The 21,773-nt window shown below is 35.0% G+C and overlaps 1 protein-coding gene across 4 annotated transcripts in view; it reads left to right on the forward strand.

Annotated features, from left to right (window-relative positions):
* Nucleotides 1–21,773, forward strand: part of stard9 (StAR-related lipid transfer (START) domain containing 9) — a 160,536-nt gene that overhangs the window by 88,408 nt on the left and 50,355 nt on the right. For 3 of the 4 annotated variants that reach the window (XM_061969195.1, XM_061969197.1, XM_061969196.1), the window contains exons 8-14: nt 5,813–5,955; nt 8,252–8,319; nt 8,396–8,493; nt 8,565–8,768; nt 10,935–11,032; nt 11,115–11,192; nt 11,272–11,349. In XM_061969195.1, the coding sequence (XP_061825179.1) occupies nt 5,813–5,955; nt 8,252–8,319; nt 8,396–8,493; nt 8,565–8,768; nt 10,935–11,032; nt 11,115–11,192; nt 11,272–11,349 (767 nt within the window). Of the gene's footprint in view, nt 1–5,812; nt 5,956–8,251; nt 8,320–8,395; nt 8,494–8,564; nt 8,769–8,844; nt 9,464–10,934; nt 11,033–11,114; nt 11,193–11,271; nt 11,350–21,773 lie in introns of those variants that run through there. The other variant, XM_061969198.1, reaches the window with a different exon arrangement.

Here is a 21,773-nt window from a genome sequence, read left to right on the forward strand (position 1 = left end):
ACGGAGCCACTAAAGGTTAATGAGGGGGGAAAAAATTTATAATTTTTTATTTTTATTTTTTTAGACTTGTATCTCGAAACTGTTTATAAAGTTATAAAAAATATATATATATATATAATTTAAAAAAAAAAAAAAAAAATTATAAAAAGTTTCTTATGCGCACGAGATAGTTTCTGGTGCGCACGGGATACATGTTTAAAAAAAATATATATTTTTTTTTAATAAAAAGTTTCTCTTGCGCAGGAGAAACTTTTTATAAAAAAATTTATAATTTTTTTAAACTTTTTTTTTTATAAAAAGTTTCTCCTGCGCACGAGAAACTTATATAAAAAAAATAATAATAATTTATAATTTTAAAAAAATGTTCTTGTATACATGTCTAAAAAAATTTTTTTTTTTTTTTTTTTTTTTTTATATAAAAAGTTTCTCTTGCGCAGAAAAAAGATAAATAATTTTTTTAACTTATTAAAAAAAAAAAAAAAAAATTTTATAAAAAGTTTCCTTTGTGCACGAGTTTCTCGTGCGCAGGAGAAACTTTTTATAAAAAAATATATATATTTTTTTTAAATTATTTTATTTTTTTTAAAGTTTCTCATGCGCACGAGAAACTTTTTATATAAAAAAAAATTATATACCGTATTTTCCGCACTATAAGGCGCACCTAAAAACCACAAATTTTCTCAAAAGCTGACAGTGCGCCTTATAACCCGGTGCGCTTTATATATGGATAAATATTAAGATTCATTTTCATAAAGTTTAGGTCTCGCAACTACGGTAAACAGCCGCCATCTTTTTTCCCCGTAGAAGAAGCGCGCGGTGCATGCTGGGATATGTGACGTTTCATTTCCATTTGTGTGTTTATGTAAAGACCCCAAAATGGCTCCTATTAAGTGTGTTGTCTGTCTAATTATAAATAATGCAGACGAGGCGTGTTAACTGAGTTCTCAACGTTTACTCACAGCGTGCTCATAACCACATTCTAACTGCCAGCATACAACAACGCTTCTCAGGGCTACCGCGCATGCTCGTAACTATCGTTGCATGCTGGGTAGTGTAGTTGTTATATTTGCTAGCTCATAACAGCACATTGAGAGACACGCTTACGCGCTTAATTCAATACTCGCCGTCATTCCGGGTGGATTGACAAAAGACCTCCAGCCGCTAGATATTGGTGTCAACAGGGCATTCGAAGCTAGACTGCTAACTGCGTGGGAACAATGGATGACAGAAGGCGAACACACCTTCACTAAGACGAGGAGGCAGCGCCAGACGACGCCAACATCTGCCAGTGGATCGTAAATTTGCCCAACTTTTCACTTCGGACACCGAAGACGAAGGATTTACGAATGAAGAATAACTTCAGAAAGTGAGCGCTATGTTTATTTTGTGTGTTGTGACATTAACGTTCGAGCAACATTATGTTGCTATTGCTCTGCACTATTTTGAATTTTACTATGTTTGTGATTGCACATTTGCGTACATTTTGGGACAGAGTTGTTAGAACGCTGGTTTTTAATATATTATTAAAGTTTGACTGACCTATCTGACTGTTTTTTTGACATTCCCTTTAGCGCAGCGTAGGCGCGGCTTATAGTCCGGGGCGGCTTATTGGTGGACAAAGTTATGAAATATGCCATTCATTGAAGGTGCGGCTAATAATCCGGTGCGCCTTATAGTGCGGAAAATACGGTAATTAAAAAAAAAAAATTTATAAAAAGTTTCTCTTGCGCACGAGATACATGTCTAAAAAAATGTTTTATTATTATTATTATTATTTTTATAAAATGTTTCTTGTGCGCAGGAGATAAATGTCTAAAAAAAAATGGATTTTTTTTTTATTTTTTTTTTTTTATAACTTTATAAAAAGTTTCGAGATACATGTCAAAAAAAAAATGTATAAGAAAAAAATCCCCCATGTCCCAGGGGGTGATCAAAGGGTGATGGGTCAAATGCAGAGAATAATTATGCCACACCTAGTGTGTGTGTACGGAGTCCCTAAAGGGACATGAGGGGGAAAAAAAATGTATAATTTTTTTTTTAAACATGTATTTCGAAACTTTTTATAAAGTTATAAAAAAATTAAAAAAATTCTATAGTTAAAAAAAAAAATTTTTTTTTAATGAAGTTTCTCCTGCGCACGAGATACATGTCAAATTGTTTTTATAAAAAGTTTCCTTTGCGCACAAGTTTCTCGTGCGCAGGAGAAACTTTTTATAAAAAAATATATATATTTTTAAAAAAAATATTTATTTTTTTTATAAAAAGTTTCTCGTGCGCAGGAGAAACTTTTAATAAAAATTTAAAAAAAACATTTTATTTATTTATTTATTTTAATAAAAAGTTTCTCGTGCGCACGAGATACATGTCTAAAAAAATATATATATATATTATTTTTACGCCATACCTAGTGTGTGTGTACGGAGCCACTAAAGGTTAATGAGGGGGGAAAAAATTTATAATTTTTTTTTTTTTTTTTTTTTTTTTAGACTTGTATCTCGAAACTTTTTATAAAGTTATAAAAAAAAAAAAAAATTATATAATTAAAAAAAAAAAAATTTATAAAAAGTTTCTCACGCGCACGAGATAGTTTCTGGTGCGCACAAGATACATGTCTAAAAAAAAATAAAAAAATTTTTATAAAAAGTTTCTTTTGCGCAGGAGAAACTTTTTACAAAAAAAATTAATAATCTTTTAAAACTTTTTTTTTATAAAAAGTTTCTCCTGCGCACAAGATGTTTTCTCGTGCGCACGAGAAACATTTTAAAAAAAATAAAAAATAAATTATAAAAAGTATATAATTATACAAAATATACTTTTTATAAAAATATATTTAAAAAAAAAAAAAAAATTTTATAAAAAGTTTCTCGTGTGCACGAAAAACGCTTTATATATATATATATATATATATATATATATATATATATATATATATATATATATATATATAAAAAAGTTTAATTTTTTATTTTTTTTTTTAATAAAAAGTTTCTCGTGCGCACGAGATACATGTCTAAAAATATATGTATGTTGTTTTTACGCCACACCTAGTGTGTGTGTACGAAGCCCCGAAAAGGACATGAGGGGGGGAAAAATTTATATTTTTTTTTTTTTTTTTTTTTTTTTTTAGACTTGTATCTCGAAACTTTTTATAAAGTTATAAAAAAAAAAAAAAATTATATAATTAAAAAAAAAAAAATTTATAAAAAGTTTCTCACGCGCACGAGATAGTTTCTGGTGCGCACAAGATACATGTCTAAAAAAAAATAAAAAAATTTTTATAAAAAGTTTCTTTTGCGCAGGAGAAACTTTTTACAAAAAAAATTAATAATCTTTTAAAACTTTTTTTTTATAAAAAGTTTCTCCTGCGCACAAGATGTTTTCTCGTGCGCACGAGAAACATTTTAAAAAAAATAAAAAATAAATTATAAAAAGTATATAATTATACAAAATATACTTTTTATAAAAATATATTTAAAAAAAAAAAAAAAATTTTATAAAAAGTTTCTCGTGTGCACGAAAAACGCTTTATATATATATATATATATATATATATATATATATATATATATATATATATATATATATAAAAAAGTTTAATTTTTTATTTTTTTTTTTAATAAAAAGTTTCTCGTGCGCACGAGATACATGTCTAAAAATATATGTATGTTGTTTTTACGCCACACCTAGTGTGTGTGTACGAAGCCCCGAAAAGGACATGAGGGGGGGAAAAAATGTATAATTTTTTTTATTTTTTTTATTTATTTTTTTAGGCTTGTATCTTGAAACTTTTTATAAAGTTATAAAAAAAATAATTATATAATTAAAAAAAAAATAATTTTAATAATTTTTTTTATAAAGTTTCTCCTGCGCAAGAGAAACTTTTTATAAAAAAAAAAAAAAAAAAATTTTTTTAGACATGTATCTCGTGCGCACCAGAAACTTTTTATTAAAAAATTGTTTTTTATTATTTTTAATTAGTTTTTTTCAATAAAAAGTTTCTCATGCGCAGGAGATACATGTCTAAAAAATAAAAAAAATTGTACATTTAAAAAAAAATAATTTTATAATTTAAAAAAAATGTTCTCGTATACATGTCTAAAGAAAAAAAAAAAATTATATAAAAAAACCAAACAATTTTAATAATTTTTTTTATAAAGTTTCTCCTGCGCACAAGAAACTTTTTCTAAAAAAAAAAATTTTTTATTAATTAATTTTAAATAAATAATTTTTTTTAACTTTTTTTTTTATAAAAAGTTTCTCCTGCGCACCAGAAACTTTTTATAAAAAAAAAAAAAGTTATTTTTATTTTTAATTTGTTTTTTTCAATAAAAAGTTTCTCGTGCGCAGGAGATACATGTCTAAAAAATAAAAAAAATTGTACATTTAAAAAAAAAAAATTTTATAATTAAAAAAAAATGTTCTCGTATACATGTCTAAAAAAAAAAAAAAAATTATAAAAAAAAAAAAACCCAGGTCCCTTTAGGGACATGGGGAAAATGTGTGTGACGATCATTGGTACTTGAACTTGAACTCCTTTCTGTCCTCCTGCACTTTGTTGCGAGGCCTGCATCCCCTCATTGTCTGCACACAGATCCCAGGTGACCACAGGAAGTGATGTCATTTCCTGCTCGAAGCAGCAATACACACGCAGTTATTTAGGAGTCACAGTTATTCAGTGCAGCACATGTGAGCTGATTCATGCCTCAACATTGTGCTGGTCGAAAGTGATGAGACATGGCCTCCATTTCATCCATTTCTCTCCCAAATCAACTGCTTTTCTAGGCTTTTTTTAATTACCTTGGTTTCATTTCCATGCATCTAATGTCTTCAATCAGACCTATCCCAGCATCTAATGTCTTCAATCAGACCTATCACAGCATCCAATGTCTCTTCAATCAGACCTATCACTGCATCTATTGTCTCTTCAATGAGACCTGTCACAGCATCTATTGTCTCTTCAATCAGACCTATCACAGCATCTAATGTCTCTTCAATCAGACCTATCACAGCATCTATTGTCTCTTCAATCAGACTTATCACAGCAGCTAATGTCTCTTCAATCAGACCTATCACAGCATCTAATGTCTCTTCAATCAGACCTATCACAGCATCTATTGTCTCTTCAATCAGACTTATCACAGCAGCTAATGTCTCTTCAATCAGACCTATCACAGCATCTGATGTCTCTTCAATCAGACCTATTGTCACGACTTGGACTGTGGCGTGGTTTGTTCTCCCGAGGTGCAAAAGATTTGGACCATACGTGGCGTGAAGGGGAGTACATGATTTATTTAAACACTATAACTACAAAAAAAGGATGCAAACAAAAGGCGCGCACAAGGGCGGAAGTACAAAACTTGACTACAAACACAAAACTTGCACAAAGGCAGAAACTATGTACAACAAAAAACACTAACTGTAGCATTAATAAACAAAAACTTACTTGGCATGGACTAAAGGAGCATGAAATCAAGTGTCAGGAATGTGCCGAGCATAATTGTGGGATGTCGCCAGAAAGCCAAACTGAAAACAATGAACTTAAATACTACAGACATGATTAACGAAAACAGGTGCGTGACTCAAAACGTGAAACAGGTGCGTGACGTGACAGGTGAAAACTAATGGGTTGCTATGGTGACAAACAAGAGTGCACAATGAGTCCAAACGTGGAACAGGTGAAACTAATGGGTAACTATGGAAACAAGACAAGGGAGTGAAAAGCCAGAAACTAAAGAGTCCAATAACTAAACAAAACAAAACATGATTACACAGACATGACACCTATCACAGCATCTATTGTCTCTTCAATCAGACCTATCACAGCATGTGGTGTCAGACAGCAAGCAGGCCGTGGAGCTGCTGGAGGCAGGAATCGCCAATCGCATGACGGCGGCCACCCACAACCACCACGCCAGCAGCCGCTCCCACGCCATCTTCACCGTGCAGTATACTCAGGTCACACCCTTTTCTCATACCTCACAAGTCAAAGGTTGTACAATTTGATATTTGGCATTTTGACATGTTTTTATCAGTATCTGCCTGTTTTGTTTTTAGACACCTACAAGATAACTACATTATCAGATACAATACATACACATATGATACCAGTATTTAAAAACATGAATATTTAGTGAGGCGCACCTAAAATCCTTTCATTTTCTCAAAAATCGACAGTGCGCCTAATGTACGGAATCATTTTGTTTGCACCTACCAACCTCAAAGCTACTTTATTTGGTACAGGGTGTAATGATAAGTGTGACCAGTAGATGGCAGTCACACATAAGAGATACGTGTAAACTGCAAGATGACGCCAGTAAACAAAACCAACACTTTAAATGTTCCATTGAGAATATAGAACATTACACACGGCGCACAATAATCTGTCAAAATGTTTTTAGTACAACTTTGGTAAGCTATGAAGCCACACCGCTTGATGGATGGTCGGCGCATTAAACATAGGAATATTATTATGGTGTGTGTATAAGGACCGCAAAATGGCACCTATTAGCAGACATATTACCTGCTGTTTTGTTTCACAATATTATGCAAAAGCAACTTTTCTTACCTTCTGGTACCTGCTGATCTGTATTTGGGATCTGCATAAGTCCAGAAGATTTGCGCGCATCCGCCTTTGTAGTCCTATAAGCTTCTTCTTTTTCTCTATCTTCTTGTTATGTGACATTCATCCTCCACTGTTGCCATTTCTAATATAAAGTAGTGTAAAGTTCTTACTTATATCTGTCAGTAAACTCACCATGAAAGCACTAAAACATACCGGTGTGGTGACTTTACATTATTCACCCAAGGAACTTTAGTTATTAGAGAGTTCTAGTCAGACGGTTTTTCACGTGACACATTTCAGTGCTTGATTTGATACGCTGGGCCAAGTGATTAGGACACCTGATTCTCATCATTTGGATGGTTGGCCAAATACTTTTGGCAATATAGTGTATATATGTATATGTATATATTGTGTGTATATGTATATATTGTATATATATATATATATATATATATATATATATGTGTGTGGGGAAAAAAATCACAAGACTATTTCATCTCTACAGGCCTGTTTCATGAGGGGTTCCCTCAATCATCAGGAGATTTTAATGGAAGCATTCACATACCATGGTTTATATAGGGCACAGAGTGGGTGGGTACAGGCTGGCGTAGGGGCGTGGTGATTGGCTCATGTGTTACCTAGGAGGTGTTTCCGTCTGTGGCGGCATGCTGATACAATTTCGCTGCGCTTGTTGAGGGATGACAGGTCTGGACGGTAAATAATAAACCGTTTCTCTTTCAAGCATAGGTTGCATCTTTTATTACCACTATTGTAAGGTGTGCTAGATGCAATAATTTGCCATATTATTGAATATTCAACATTATTGTCTTTGAGGTCCCAAATGTGTTTGCTGAGTTCTGTGGTATTCCGCAGGTTTTGGTTCCTGAAAGAAGCCTTGTGATTGTTCCATCTGGTTTTAAACTCTCCCTCGGTTAATCCTACATATGTGTCGGATGTGTTAATGTCCTTGCGTGTTACCTTAGATTGGTAAACAACTGATGTTTGTAAGCACCCCCCGTTGAGAGGGCAATCAGGTTTCTTGCGGCAGTTGGAGCCTTTGTTGGTTTTGGAGTCGCTCTGTCCGGGGGCCGACGGCTCATTTGTAATTGTTTTGTTGTGGTTTGAGATAATTTGTCGTATATTGTTCATGCAGCTGTAGCTCAATTTAATGTTGTTGTTGTTGAATACTTTTCTTAGGGTGTTGCCTTTGGGGAAGTGTTTGTCAATCAGAGTGAGGAATTTGTCTCCAATGTTAGTTGAGACGTTTTTGCTGTATGGGGGGTTGTACCAGATGATGTGGTTTCGTTTTCTGTTCTTTTTTGGCTGGTTTCCTGGCGTGGGTTCATAGGTGAGGGTGAAATTGTATCCGCTTTCATCAAGGGCTTTTTGGTACGGGGGGGTTGCTTGGTCAAATTCAGCTTTGCTAGATGACAGCATCGATAGCCTTTTATTAATTCCGGTAGGTATTCTTTTCGTGGTGGTGGGTGGGTGGTTGCTGCCATGGTGCACGTATTGGAGTGTTGTGTTGGATTTCGTGAATGGTTGGTAGCTGTTATTTCTCAGGTTGAAAGTGACGTCGAGGGAGTTGACGGTTTGCTTGTTGGCTTCAATCGTGATCCGTAGGCCGTTCTCTTTGAAAATTTGGCATATGCGCTTCTTGGTCATTATTGTCCTCATCATTCCTCACAGGCGACACTAGAAGACAACCGTCCCTCAGAAACAGTCAGCAGGATCAACCTGGTGGACCTGGCTGGAAGGTAAGCGAGTGTGTCAGCTGCCCCCTAGTGGCCATGTGGTTACTGCACGGACTCACTTGTAATGTGACGTCTGCAGCGAGAGAGCAGATGCCAGCTCCTGCAGGGACCGACTGACCGAGGGCGCCAACATCAACAAGTCTCTCGTCACGCTGGGCATCGTCATTTCTGCCCTGGGTTAGCCAGAAAAAAAAAACATTCCTTCCAAAAATGGTCGTTCTTCCTCCTAATGGTTTTTCTGTCCTCAGCCCAGAACTCCCAGATGTCCAGCAGCTGCCAGAGCATCAACAGCATGGCCTCCGAGGGTGAAGGCAGCACAGCAGGGAGCCACAGCAGCTCTCTGTCTGGAGGAGGAGGGAGGAGGCACTGCTTCATCCCCTACAGAGACTCTGTACTCACCTGGCTGCTCAAGGACAGCCTGGGCGGCAACTCCAAGACTATCATGATCGCAAGTATGTCAGCAGTCATATAGAGGATCTTTGACTTCTTACAACTCCAAGACTATCATGATCGCAAGTATGTCAGCAGTCCTATAGAGGATCTTTGACTTTAACAACTCCAAGACTATCATGATCGCAAGTATGTCAGCAGTCATATAGAGGATCTTTGACTTTAACAACTCCAAGACTATCATGATCGCAGGTATGTCAGCAGTCCTATAGAGGATCTTTGACTTTAACAACTCCAAAACTATCATGATCGCAAGTATGTCAGCAGTCATATAGAGGATCTTTGACTTTAACAACTCCAAGACTATCATGATCGCAAGTATGTCAGCAGTCATATAGAGGATCTTTGACTTTAACAACTCCAAGACTATCATGATCGCAAGTATGTCAGCAGTCATATAGAGGATCTTTGACTTTAACAACTCCAAGACTATCATGATCGCAAGTATGTCAGCAGTCATATAGAGGATCTTTGACTTCTTACAACTCCAAGACTATCATGATCGCAAGTATGTCAGCAGTCATATAGAGGATCTTTGACTTTAACAACTCCAAGACTATCATGATCGCAAGTATGTCAGCAGTCATATAGAGGATCTTTGACTTTAACAACTCCAAGACTATCATGATCGCAAGTATGTCAGCAGTCATATAGAGGATCTTTGACTTTAACAACTCCAAGACTATCATGATCGCAAGTATGTCAGCAGTCATATAGAGGATCTTTGACTTTAACAACTCCAAAACTATCATGATCGCAAGTATGTCAGCAGTCATATAGAGGATCTTTGACTTTAACAACTTAAAAACAGCAGAGAACTCCTGTCATATGGAGGATCTTTGACCTTTTACTGTATGTCCTTAAAAACAGCAGAGCACTCCTGTCATATAGAGGATCTTTGACTAGCATTTTTGTAGGCGTTCTTTAAAAACAACAGAGCCCTCCTGTCATATAGAGGATCTTTGACCTTTTACTGTATGTCCTTAAAAACAGCAGATAACTCCTGTCATATAGACGATCTTTGACCTTTTACTGTATGTCCTTAAAAACAGCAGAGCACTCCTGTTATATAGAGGATCTTTGACTAGCATTTTTATAGGCGTTCTTTAAAAACAACAGAGCCCTCCTGTCATATAGAGGATCTTTGACCTTTTACTGTATGTCCTTAAAAACAGCAGAGAACTCCTGTCATATAGACGATCTTTGACCTTTTACTGTATGTCCTTAAAAACAGCAGAGCACTCCTGTCATATGGAGGATCTTTGACCTTTTACTGTATGTCCTTAAAAACAGCGGAGCACTCCTGTCATATAGAGGATCTTTGACCTTTTACTGTATGTCCTTAAAAACAGCAGAGCAGTCCTGTCATATAGGGGATCTTTGTCTATCATTTTTTTTAGACGTTCCCTAAAAACAGCAGAGCACCCCTGTCATATAGAGGATCTTTAACTAGCATTTTTGTAGGTGTTCTTTAAAAACAACAGAGCCCTCCTGTCATATAGAGGATCTTTGACCTTTTACTGTATGTCCTTAAAAACAGCAGAGCACTCCTGTTGTATAGAGGATCTTTGACTAGCATTTTTGTAGGCGTTCTTTAAAAACAGCAGAGCACTCCTGTCATATAGAGGATCTTTGACCATTTACTGTATGTCCTTAAAAACAGCAGAGCACTCCTGTTATATAGAGGATCTTTGACTAGCATTTTTTTTAGGCGTTCCCTAAAAACAGCAGAGCACTCCTGTCATGTAGAGGATCTTTGACCTTTTACTGTATGTCCTTAAAAACAGCAGAGCACTCCTGTTATATAGAGGATCTTTGACTAGCCTTTTTTTAGGCGTGCCCTAAAAACAGCAGAGCACTCCTGTCATGTAGAGGATCTTTGACCTTTTACTGTATGTCCTTAAAAACAGCAGAGCACTCCTGTTATATAGAGGATCTTTGACTAGCATTTTTGTAGGCGTTCTTTAAAAACAGCAGAGCACTCCTGTCATATAGAGGATCTTTGACTTGAGGAATTATTGTTTATTTCCATTTATCACTTGGTGATTACTTATGATTATTTTATCCATTTGGATTGGTTAAAATCCGCGATTTTGACACAGATCATATTGTGTGTGTTCCAGCTGACATTATAACATGTGACACAGATCATATTGTGTGTGTTCCAGCTGTCTCGCCCTCTGCTAACTGCTACAACGAGACCCTCAGCACGCTGCGCTACGCCGCCCACGCCAGAAACATCGTCAACAAGCCTCGGGTGAACGAGGTCGGCGGCCGAGTGGAGCATCACTCACACGCTTCATATTATCTTTGAATTGTCTTAACGTGTGCTGGTAATGTGCTCGCAGGATGCCAACGTGCGCCTGATCAGGGAGCTGAGGGAGGAGATCGACAGGCTGAAGAACATGCTGCTCAACTTTGAAATGGTAAACAAACATTGGAAGGAGGAACTTAAACAACTGCTGACTCTGCATGTTTATGTTGTGTTCCCTCTCTGACTGACAGCAGCGTGATGTCAGTCCGTGTCTCAGTGACGAGAGGGAAGGAACGCTGGCGGACATTGTGCTGCAAAATGAACTGAAGGTAACGTCCTCGCTGACACCTGACTAGTCAAACACTCCTTACGCACTATAAGGCGCACTTACCGTATTTTTCCCACTATAAGTCGCAGTTTTTTTCATAGTTTGGCCGGGCTCCAGTGCGACTTACAGGTAAAAGCCAGTAAATTAGAATATTTTGAAAAACTTGATTTATTTCAGTAATTGCATTCAAAAGGTGTAACTTGTACATTATATTTATTCATTGCACACAGACTGATGCATTCAAATGTTTATTTCATTTAATTTTGATGATTTGAAGTGGCAACAAATGAAAATCCAAAATTCCGTGTGTCACAAAATTAGAATATTACTTAAGGCTAATACAAAAAAGGGATTTTGAGAAATGTTGGCCAACTGAAAAGTATGAAAATGAAAAATATGAGCATGTACAATACTCAATACTTGGTTGGAGCTCCTTTTGCCTCAATTACTGCGTTAATGCGGCGTGGCATGGAGTCGATGAGTTTCTGGCACTGCTCAGGTGTTATGAGAGCCCAGGTTGCTCTGATAGTGGCCTTCAACTCTTCTGCGTTTTTGGGTCTGGCATTCTGCATCTTCCTTTTCACAATACCCCACAGATTTTCTATGGGGCTAAGGTCAGGGGAGTTGGCGGGCCAATTTAGAACAGAAATACCATGGTCCGTAAACCAGGCACGGGTAGATTTTGCGCTGTGTGCAGGCGCCAAGTCCTGTTGGAACTTGAAATCTCCATCTCCATAGAGCAGGTCAGCAGCAGGAAGCATGAAGTGCTCTAAAACTTGCTGGTAGACGGCTGCGTTGACCCTGGATCTCAGGAAACAGAGTGGACCGACACCAGCAGATGACATGGCACCCCAAACCATCACTGATGGTGGAAACTTTACACTAGACTTCAGGCAACGTGGATCCTGTGCCTCTCCTGTCTTCCTCCAGACTCTGGGACCTCGATTTCCAAAGGAAATGCAAAATTTGCATGGTTGGGTGATGGTTTGGGGTGCCATGTCATCTGCTGGTGTCGGTCCACTCTGTTTCCTGAGATCCAGGGTCAACGCAGCCGTCTACCAGCAAGTTTTAGAGCACTTCATGCTTCCTGCTGCTGACCTGCTCTATGGAGATGGAGATTTCAAGTTCCAACAGGACTTGGCGCCTGCACACAGCGCAAAATCTACCCGTGCCTGGTTTACGGACCATGGTATTTCTGTTCTAAATTGGCCCGCCAACTCCCCTGACCTTAGCCCCATAGAAAATCTGTGGGGTACTGTGAAAAGGAAGATGCAGAATGCCAGACCCAAAAACGCAGAAGAGTTGAAGGCCACTATCAGAGCAACCTGGGCTCTCATAACACCTGAGCAGTGCCAGAAACTCATCGACTCCATGCCACGCCGCATTAACGCAGTAATTGAGGCAAAAGGAGCTCCAACCAAGTATTGAGTATTGTACATGCTCATATTTTTCATTTTCATACTTTTCAGTTGGCCAACATTTCTAAAAATCCCTTTTTTGTATTAGCCTTAAGTAATATCCTAATTTTGTGACACACGGAATTTTGGATTTTCATTTGTTGCCACTTCAAATCATCAAAATTAAATGAAATAAACATTTGAATGCATCAGTCTGTGTGCAATGAATAAATATAATGTACAAGTTACACCTTTTGAATGCAATTACTGAAATAAATCAAGTTTTTCAAAATATTCTAATTTACTGGCTTTTACCTGTATAAGGCGCACTTACCGTATTTTTCCGACTATAAGTCGCAGTTTTTTTTCATAGTTTGGCCGGGCTCCAGTGCGACTTATACAGTGGGGCAAAAAAGTATTTAGTCAGCCACCGATTGTGCAAGTTCTCCCACTTAAAATGATGACAGAGGTCTGTCATTTTCATCATAGGTACACTTCAACTGTGAGAGACAGAATGTGAAAAAAAAATCCAGGAATTCACATTGTAGGAATTTTAAAGAATTTATTTGTAAATTATGGTGGAAAATAAGTATTTGGTCACTTCAAACAAGGAAGATCTCTGGCTCTCACAGACCTGTAACTTCTTCTTTAAGAAGCTCTTCTGTCCTCCACTCGTTACCTGTATTAATGGCACCTGTTTGAACTCGTTATCTGTATAAAAGACACCTGTCCACAGCCTCAAACAGTCAGACTCCAAACTCCATTATGGCCAAGACCAAAGAGCTGTCGAAGGACACCAGGAAAAGAATTGTAGACCTGCACCAGACTGTGAAGAGTGAATCTACAATAGGCAAGCAGCTTGGTGTGAACAAATCAACTGTGGGAGCAATTATCAGAAAATGGAAGACATACAAGACCACTGATAATCTCCCTCGATCTGGGGCTCCACGCAAGATCTCATCCCGTGGGGTCAAAATGATCATGAGAACGGTGAGCAAAAATCCCAGAACCACACGGGGGAACCTGGTCAATGACCTGCAGAGAGCTGGGACCAAAGTAACAAAGGTTACCATCAGTAACACACTACGCCGACAGGTAATCAAACCCTGCAGTGCCAGACGTGTCCCCCTGCTTAAGCCAGTGCATGTCCAGGCCCGTCTGAAGTTTGCCAGAGAGGACATGGATGATTGGGAGAATGTCATGTGGTCAGATGAAACCAAAATAGAACTTTTTGGTATAAACTCAACTCGTCGTGTTTGGAGGAAGAAGAATACTGAGTTGCATCCCAAGAACACCATACCTACTGTGAAGCATGGGGGTGGAAACATCATGCTTTGGGGCTGTTTTTCTGCTAAGGGGACAGGCCGACTGATCCGTGTTAAGGAAAGAATGAATGGGGCCATGTATCGTGAGATTTTGAGCCAAAACCTCCTTCCAATCAGTGAGAGCTTTGAAGATGAAACGTGGCTGGGTCTTCCAGCATGACAATGATCCCAAACACACCGCCCGGGCAACGAAGGAGTGGCTCCGTAAGAAGCATTTGAAAGTCCTGGAGTGGCCTAGCCAGTCTCCAGACCTCAACCCCATAGAAAATCTGTGGAGGGAGTTGAAAGTCCGTGTTGCTCGGCTGCAGCCCCAAAACATCACTGCTCTCAAGAAGATCTGCATGGAGGAATGGACCAAAATACCAGCTACTGTGTGTGCAAACCTGGTAAAGACCTATAGTAATTGTTTGACCTCTGTTATTGCCAACAAAGGTTATATTTCAAAGTATTGAGTTGAATTTTTGTTATTGACCAAATACTTATTTTCCACCATAATTAGGGCCCGCATGGCCCATTGTATAAGGACTCCCAAAGGGAGTCCTTATGCAATGGGACATAAGGACCTATTGAATTTGTAAGGTTTTATTATTAGGGCCCGCATGGCCCATTGTATAAGGACTCCCAAAGGGAGTCCTTATGCAATGGGACATAAGGACCTATTGAATTTGTAAGGTTTTATTATTCTTTATTCTTTATTCTTCCGCCGCCACATTAAACTGTAATTTGACCCACTTAACATGCTTCAAAACTCACCATATTTGACCCACACATCAGGACCTGCGAAAATTGCCTTTTTTTTAAAAAAACGAACCACAAAACTCAAAATTGCGCTGTAGCGCCCCCTACGGAAAAAAAAATAGACTGCCTGTAACTCCCACTAGGAAGGTCGGAGAGACATGAAACAAAAACCTTTATGTAGGTCTGACTTAGACCTAGATTTCATAATAGTATATTCTTGGGCAAAAATCAATAGGAAGTTGGCAATTCCCCCTTCAAGACAAAAAAGTACTAAAAACAGTCACTTTTGCCTCTTTGAGCTGTAATTTGACCCCCTTAACTTGCTTCAAAACTCACCAAACTGAACACACACATCAGGACTGGCAAAAATTGTGATCTAATAAAAAAAACCTAACCCCAAATCTCAACATTGCGCTCTACTGCAATTTTTTAATAAAACGCAAAAAAAACTGCTCCTCGGAAGAAAAAAATGACAAAACTGCCTGTAACTCCCACTGGGAATGTCGGAGAGACATGAAACAAAAAGCTCTATGTAGGTCCCACTTAGACCTACATTTCATAAATTGACAACCCCCAGCAAAAACCAACAGGAAGTTTGCTATTCCCCCTTCAAAACAAATTTTTTGTAAAAACCGGTCACCTTCCTTCAAAAACGATCTCCTCTGAGCGCGTTTGTCGTTTCGCCTTCAAACTAACACAGGAGAGAGATTGAACCCTTGTGATTACAATTTTCTAACTGCTCCGGTTTTGATTTTATGACCCTTCAAAGACCCGCTGCGCTGATGCTGCTGCGCTGCTGTTTTTTTAAGATGGCTGCTTAAAAGCAGGAAGCACCAACGTGCCCACACAATGCAGACAAGGTAGGTACACTAGACAAAAGTCTTGGGACACTTCAGACTAAAAGTAGACAAAAGTATTGGGACACTAATGACTATCACTGGACAAAAGTATTGGGACATTTAGGACTAGCACCTGCCAAATACGCGGGCCCGACCAATGCTGCTTGCAGCTTTAATTTACAATTAAATTCTTTAAAAATCCTACAATGTGAATTCTTGAATTTTTTTTTCACATTCTGTCTCTCACAGTTGAAGTGTACCTATGATGAAAATGACAGACCTCTGTCATCATTTTAAGTGGGAGAACTTGCACAATTGCTGGCTGACTAAATACTTTTTTGCCCCACTGTATATATAATACATGAACAATATGTTTTTTACATAAGCTGCAAAAAAAATCTTAAAATTGTACTTTGAAAACTGGCAGCTCAGTCACCAGAATTTTACAGTAAAGTAGTGTTTTTTTAAAGCACATAAAAAATTAAACAAATGGAAAAAAATACCACTGTTTTTAGCAGTAAAATTCAAGCAACAGAGCTGCCAGGTTTTTTTGGGGGGTTTTTTTTTACCATGAAATCTTGTTGTTTCAATGTTTTTTTTGTAATGTTTTAGTGTCTTACTGTATATGGAAAAAACAGCACCAAAGTTGATTTTACAGTAAAAACGAAATTTAAGCGTAAAATCTATTCTCAATTTTACAGTCTACAATTTGATTGATAATTTGTTTTGAAATCATAAGTCAAGCAGATATTTATTTTATTTTACCCAAAAATATTTTTGGAATACATAATATGATATTTTGATGTTGATAATATTGAATTTTAAAAGATATGCAACTGCATGCAGTACATGATTTTTAATGTCAAAAGGGAAATAAATAAGAATTAAAGCTGCAAGCAGCATTGGTCGGGCCCGCGTATTTGGCAGGTGCTAGTCCTAAGTGTCCCAATACTTTTGTCCAGTGATAGTCATAAGTGTCCCAATACTTTTGTCTACTTTTAGTCTGAAGTGTCCCAAGACTTTTGTGTAGTGTACCTACCTTGTCTGCATTGTGTGGGCACGTTGGTGCTTCCTGCTTTTAAGCAGCCTTCTTGAAAAAACAGCAGCATCAGCGCAGCGGCTCTTTGAAGGGTCATAAAATCAAAACCGGAGCCGGTATTAAAACTCTTTCGATCACTTTTAATCTCTCTCCTGTGTTAGTTTGAAGCCGAAACGACAAACGCGCTCAGAGGAGATAATGTTTGAAGAAAGGTGACCGTTTTTTACAAAAATGTTGTTTTGAAGGGGGAATGGAAAACTTCCTGTTGATTTTTGCTGGGGGTTGTCAATTTATGAAATGTAGGTCTAAGTGAGACCTACATAGAGGTTTTTGTTTCATGTCTCTCCGACCTTCCCAGTGGGAGTTACAGGCAGTTTTGTCATTTTTTTCTTGCGAGGAGCAGTTTTTTCTGCGTTTTATTAAAAAATTGCGCTAGAGCGCAATTTTGAGATTTGGGGTTAGGTTTTTTTATTAGATCGCAATTTTTGCCAGTCCTGATGTGTGCGCTCAGTTTGGTGAGTTTTGAAGCATGTTAAGGGGGTCAAATTACAGCTCAAAGAGGCAAAAGTGACTGTTTTTAGTACTTTTTTGTCTTGAAGGGGGAATTGCCAACTTCCTGTTGATTTTAGCCCGAGAATGTACAATTATGAAATGTAGGTCTAAGTCAGACCTACATAGAGGTTTTTGTTTCATGTCTCTCCGATCTTCCTAGTGGGAGTTACAGGCAGTCTAGTTTTTTTTTTCCCTAGGGGGCGCTAGAGCACAATTTTGAGTTTTGTGGTTCGGTTTTTTCAAAAAAAAGGCAATTTTCGCAGGTCCTGATGTGTGGGTCAAATATGGTGAGTTTTGAAGCATGTTAAGTGGGTCAAATTACAGTTTAATGTGGCGGCGGAAGAATAAAGAATAAAAAACCTTAGAAAAACAATAGGTCCTTATGTCCCATTGCAAAAGGACTTTTTTGTATTCTGTTTTTATTTACCATTTACACAATGTGACAACTTCACTGTTTTTGTACTACATAACTTCCAACATAACCTGACCGAAGCAGGGGAAATGTTATAAAATACTGAAAAAGTATAAAGTATAAAGACCTACCTAACTACCTAAAAAAAAAAAAAAAGTGTAAAACATGTCTTTTTTTGGTTATTTTTTTAATCAGGCTCGGATAGACTTTTTTATTTAGTTATTTTATTTTTTTTGTATTCTGTTTTTATTTACCATTTACAGAATGTGACAACTTCACTGTTTTTGTACTACATAACTTCCAACATAATGTAAAACACGTCTTTTTTTTTAAATATTTATTTTTGTTTTTTTAAATCAGGTTAGGATAGACTTTTTTATTTATTTATTTTTTTTAATTCTGTTTTTATTTACCATTTACACAATGTGACAACTTCACTGTTTTTGTACTACATAACTTCCAACATAACCTGACCGAAGCAGGTGAAATTGTTATAAAATATTGAAAAAGTATAAAGACCTACCTAACTACCTAAAAAAAAAAAGAAGTGTAAAACATGTCTTTTTTTGGTTATTTTTTTAATCAGGCTCGGATAGACTTTTTTATTTAGTTATTTTATTTTTTTTGTATTCTGTTTTTATTTACCATTTACACAATGTGACAACTTCACTGTTTTTGTACTACATAACTTCCAACATAAGGTAAAACACGTCTTTTTTTTAAATATTTATTTTTGTTTTTTTAAATCAGGTTAGGATATACTTTTTTTAATTTTTTTTTTTTTTTTTTATTCTGTTTTTATTTACCATTTACACAATGTGACAACTTCACTGTTTTTGTACTACATAACTTCCAACATAACCTGACCGAAGCAGGTGAAATGGTTATAAAATATTGAAAAAGTATAAAGACCTACCTAACTACCTAAAAAAAGAAAAGAAAAAAAGTGTAAAACATGTCTTTTTTTGGTTATTTTTTTTAATCAGGCCCGGATAGACTTTTTCATTTTTTTTTTTTTTTTTTTGTATTCTGTTTTTATTTACCATTTACACAATGTGACAACTTCACTGTTTTTGTACTACATAACTTCCAACATAATGTAAAACACGTCTTTTTTTTTAAATATTTATTTTTGTTTTTTTAAATCAGGTTAGGATAGACTTTTTTATTTATTTATTTTTTTTAATTCTGTTTTTATTTACCATTTACACAATGTGACAACTTCACTGTTTTTGTACTACATAACTTCCAACATAACCTGACCAAAGCAGGTGAAATTGTTATAAAATATTGAAAAAGTATAAAGACCTACCTAACTACCTAAAAAAAAAAGAAAAAAAGTGTAAAACATGTCTTTTTTTTGGTTATTTTTTTTAATCAGGCCCGGATAGACTTTTTCTTTTTTTTTTTTTTTTTTTGTATTCTGTTTTTATTTACCATTTACACAATGTGACAACTTCACTGCTTTTGTACTACATAACTTCCAACATAAGGTAAAACACGTCTTTTTTTAAAATATTTATTTTTGTTTTTTTAAATCAGGTTAGGATATACTTTTTTTAATTTTTTTTTTTTTTTTTTAATTCTGTTTTTATTTACCATTTACACAATGTGACAACTTCACTGTTTTTGTACTACATAACTTCCAACATAACCTGACCGAAGCAGGTGAAATTGTTATAAAATATTGAAAAAGTATAAAGACCTACCTAACTACCTAAAAAAAGAAAGAAAAAAAGTGTAAAACATGTCTTTTTTTGGTTATTTTTTTTAATCAGGCCCGGATAGACTTTTTCTTTTTTTTTTTTTTTTTTTTTTTGTATTCTGTTTTTATTTACCATTTACACAATGTGACAACTTCACTGCTTTTGTACTACATAACTTCCAACATAAGGTAAAACACGTCTTTTTTTAAAATATTTATTTTTGTTTTTTTAAATCAGGTTAGGATATACTTTTTTTAATTTATTTATTTTTTTTAATTCTGTTTTTATTTACCATTTACACAATGTGGCAACTTCACTGTTTTTGTACTACATAACTTCCAACATAACCTGACCGAAGCAGGTGAAATTGTTATAAAATATTGAAAAAGTATAAAGACCTACCTAACTACCTAAAAAAAAAAGAAAAAAAGTGTAAAACATGTCTTTTTTTTGGTTATTTTTTTTAATCAGGCCCGGATAGACTTTTTCTTTTTTTTTTTTTTTTTTTTTTTGTATTCTGTTTTTATTTACCATTTACACAATGTGACAACTTCACTGTTTTTGTACTACATAACTTCCAACATAATGTAAAACACGTCTTTTTTTAAAATATTTATTTTAGTTTTTTTAAATCAGGTTAGGATAGACTTTTTTATTTATTTATTTTTTTTAATTCTGTTTTTATTTACCATTTACACAATGTGACAACTTCACTGTTTTTGTACTACATAACTTCCAACATAACCTGACCGAAGCAGGTGAAATTGTTATAAAATATTGAAAAAGTATAAAGACCTACCTAACTACCTAAAAAAAAAAGAAAAAAAGTGTAAAATATGTCTTTTTTTGGTTATTTTTTTTAATCAGGCCCGGATAGACTTTTTCTTTTCTTTTTTTTTTTTTTTTTTTGTATTCTGTTTTTATTTACCATTTACACAATGTGACAACTTCACTGTTTTTGTACTACATAACTTCCAACATAATGTAAAACACGTCTTTTTTTTAAATATTTATTTTAGTTTTTTTAAATCAGGTTAGGATAGACTTTTTTATTTATTTATTTTTTTTAATTCTGTTTTTATTTACCATTTACACAATGTGACAACTTCACTGTTTTTGTACTACATAACTTCCAACATAACCTGACCGAAGCAGGTGAAATTGTTATAAAATATTGAAAAAGTATAAAGACCTACCTAACTACCTAAAAAAAAAAGAAAAAAAAGTGTAAAACATGTCTTTTTTTGGTTATTTTTTTTAATCAGGCCCGGATAGACTTTTTCTTTTTTCTTTTTTTTTTTTGTATTCTGTTTTTATTTACCATTTACACAATGTGACAACTTCACTGTTTTTGTACTACATAACTTCCAACATAAGGTAAAACACGTCTTTTTTTTAAATATTTATTTTTGTTTTTTTAAATCAGGTTAGGATATACTTTTTTTAATTTTTTTTTTTTTTTTTTATTCTGTTTTTATTTACCATTTACACAATGTGACAACTTCACTGTTTTTGTACTACATAACTTCCAACATAACCTGACCGAAGCAGGTGAAATGGTTATAAAATATTGAAAAAGTATAAAGACCTACCTAACTACCTAAAAAAAGAAAAGAAAAAAAGTGTAAAACATGTCTTTTTTTGGTTATTTTTTTTAATCAGGCCCGGATAGACTTTTTCATTTTTTTTTTTTTTTTTTTGTATTCTGTTTTTATTTACCATTTACACAATGTGACAACTTCACTGTTTTTGTACTACATAACTTCCAACATAATGTAAAACACGTCTTTTTTTTTAAATATTTATTTTTGTTTTTTTAAATCAGGTTAGGATAGACTTTTTTATTTATTTATTTTTTTTAATTCTGTTTTTATTTACCATTTACACAATGTGACAACTTCACTGTTTTTGTACTACATAACTTCCAACATAACCTGACCAAAGCAGGTGAAATTGTTATAAAATATTGAAAAAGTATAAAGACCTACCTAACTACCTAAAAAAAAAAGAAAAAAAGTGTAAAACATGTCTTTTTTTTGGTTATTTTTTTTAATCAGGCCCGGATAGACTTTTTCTTTTTTTTTTTTTTTTTTTGTATTCTGTTTTTATTTACCATTTACACAATGTGACAACTTCACTGCTTTTGTACTACATAACTTCCAACATAAGGTAAAACACGTCTTTTTTTAAAATATTTATTTTTGTTTTTTTAAATCAGGTTAGGATATACTTTTTTTAATTTTTTTTTTTTTTTTTTAATTCTGTTTTTATTTACCATTTACACAATGTGACAACTTCACTGTTTTTGTACTACATAACTTCCAACATAACCTGACCGAAGCAGGTGAAATTGTTATAAAATATTGAAAAAGTATAAAGACCTACCTAACTACCTAAAAAAAGAAAGAAAAAAAGTG

This window comes from Nerophis lumbriciformis, linkage group LG08, assembly GCF_033978685.3.
Source record: "Nerophis lumbriciformis linkage group LG08, RoL_Nlum_v2.1, whole genome shotgun sequence".
NCBI lineage: Eukaryota > Metazoa > Chordata > Actinopteri > Syngnathiformes > Syngnathidae > Nerophis > Nerophis lumbriciformis.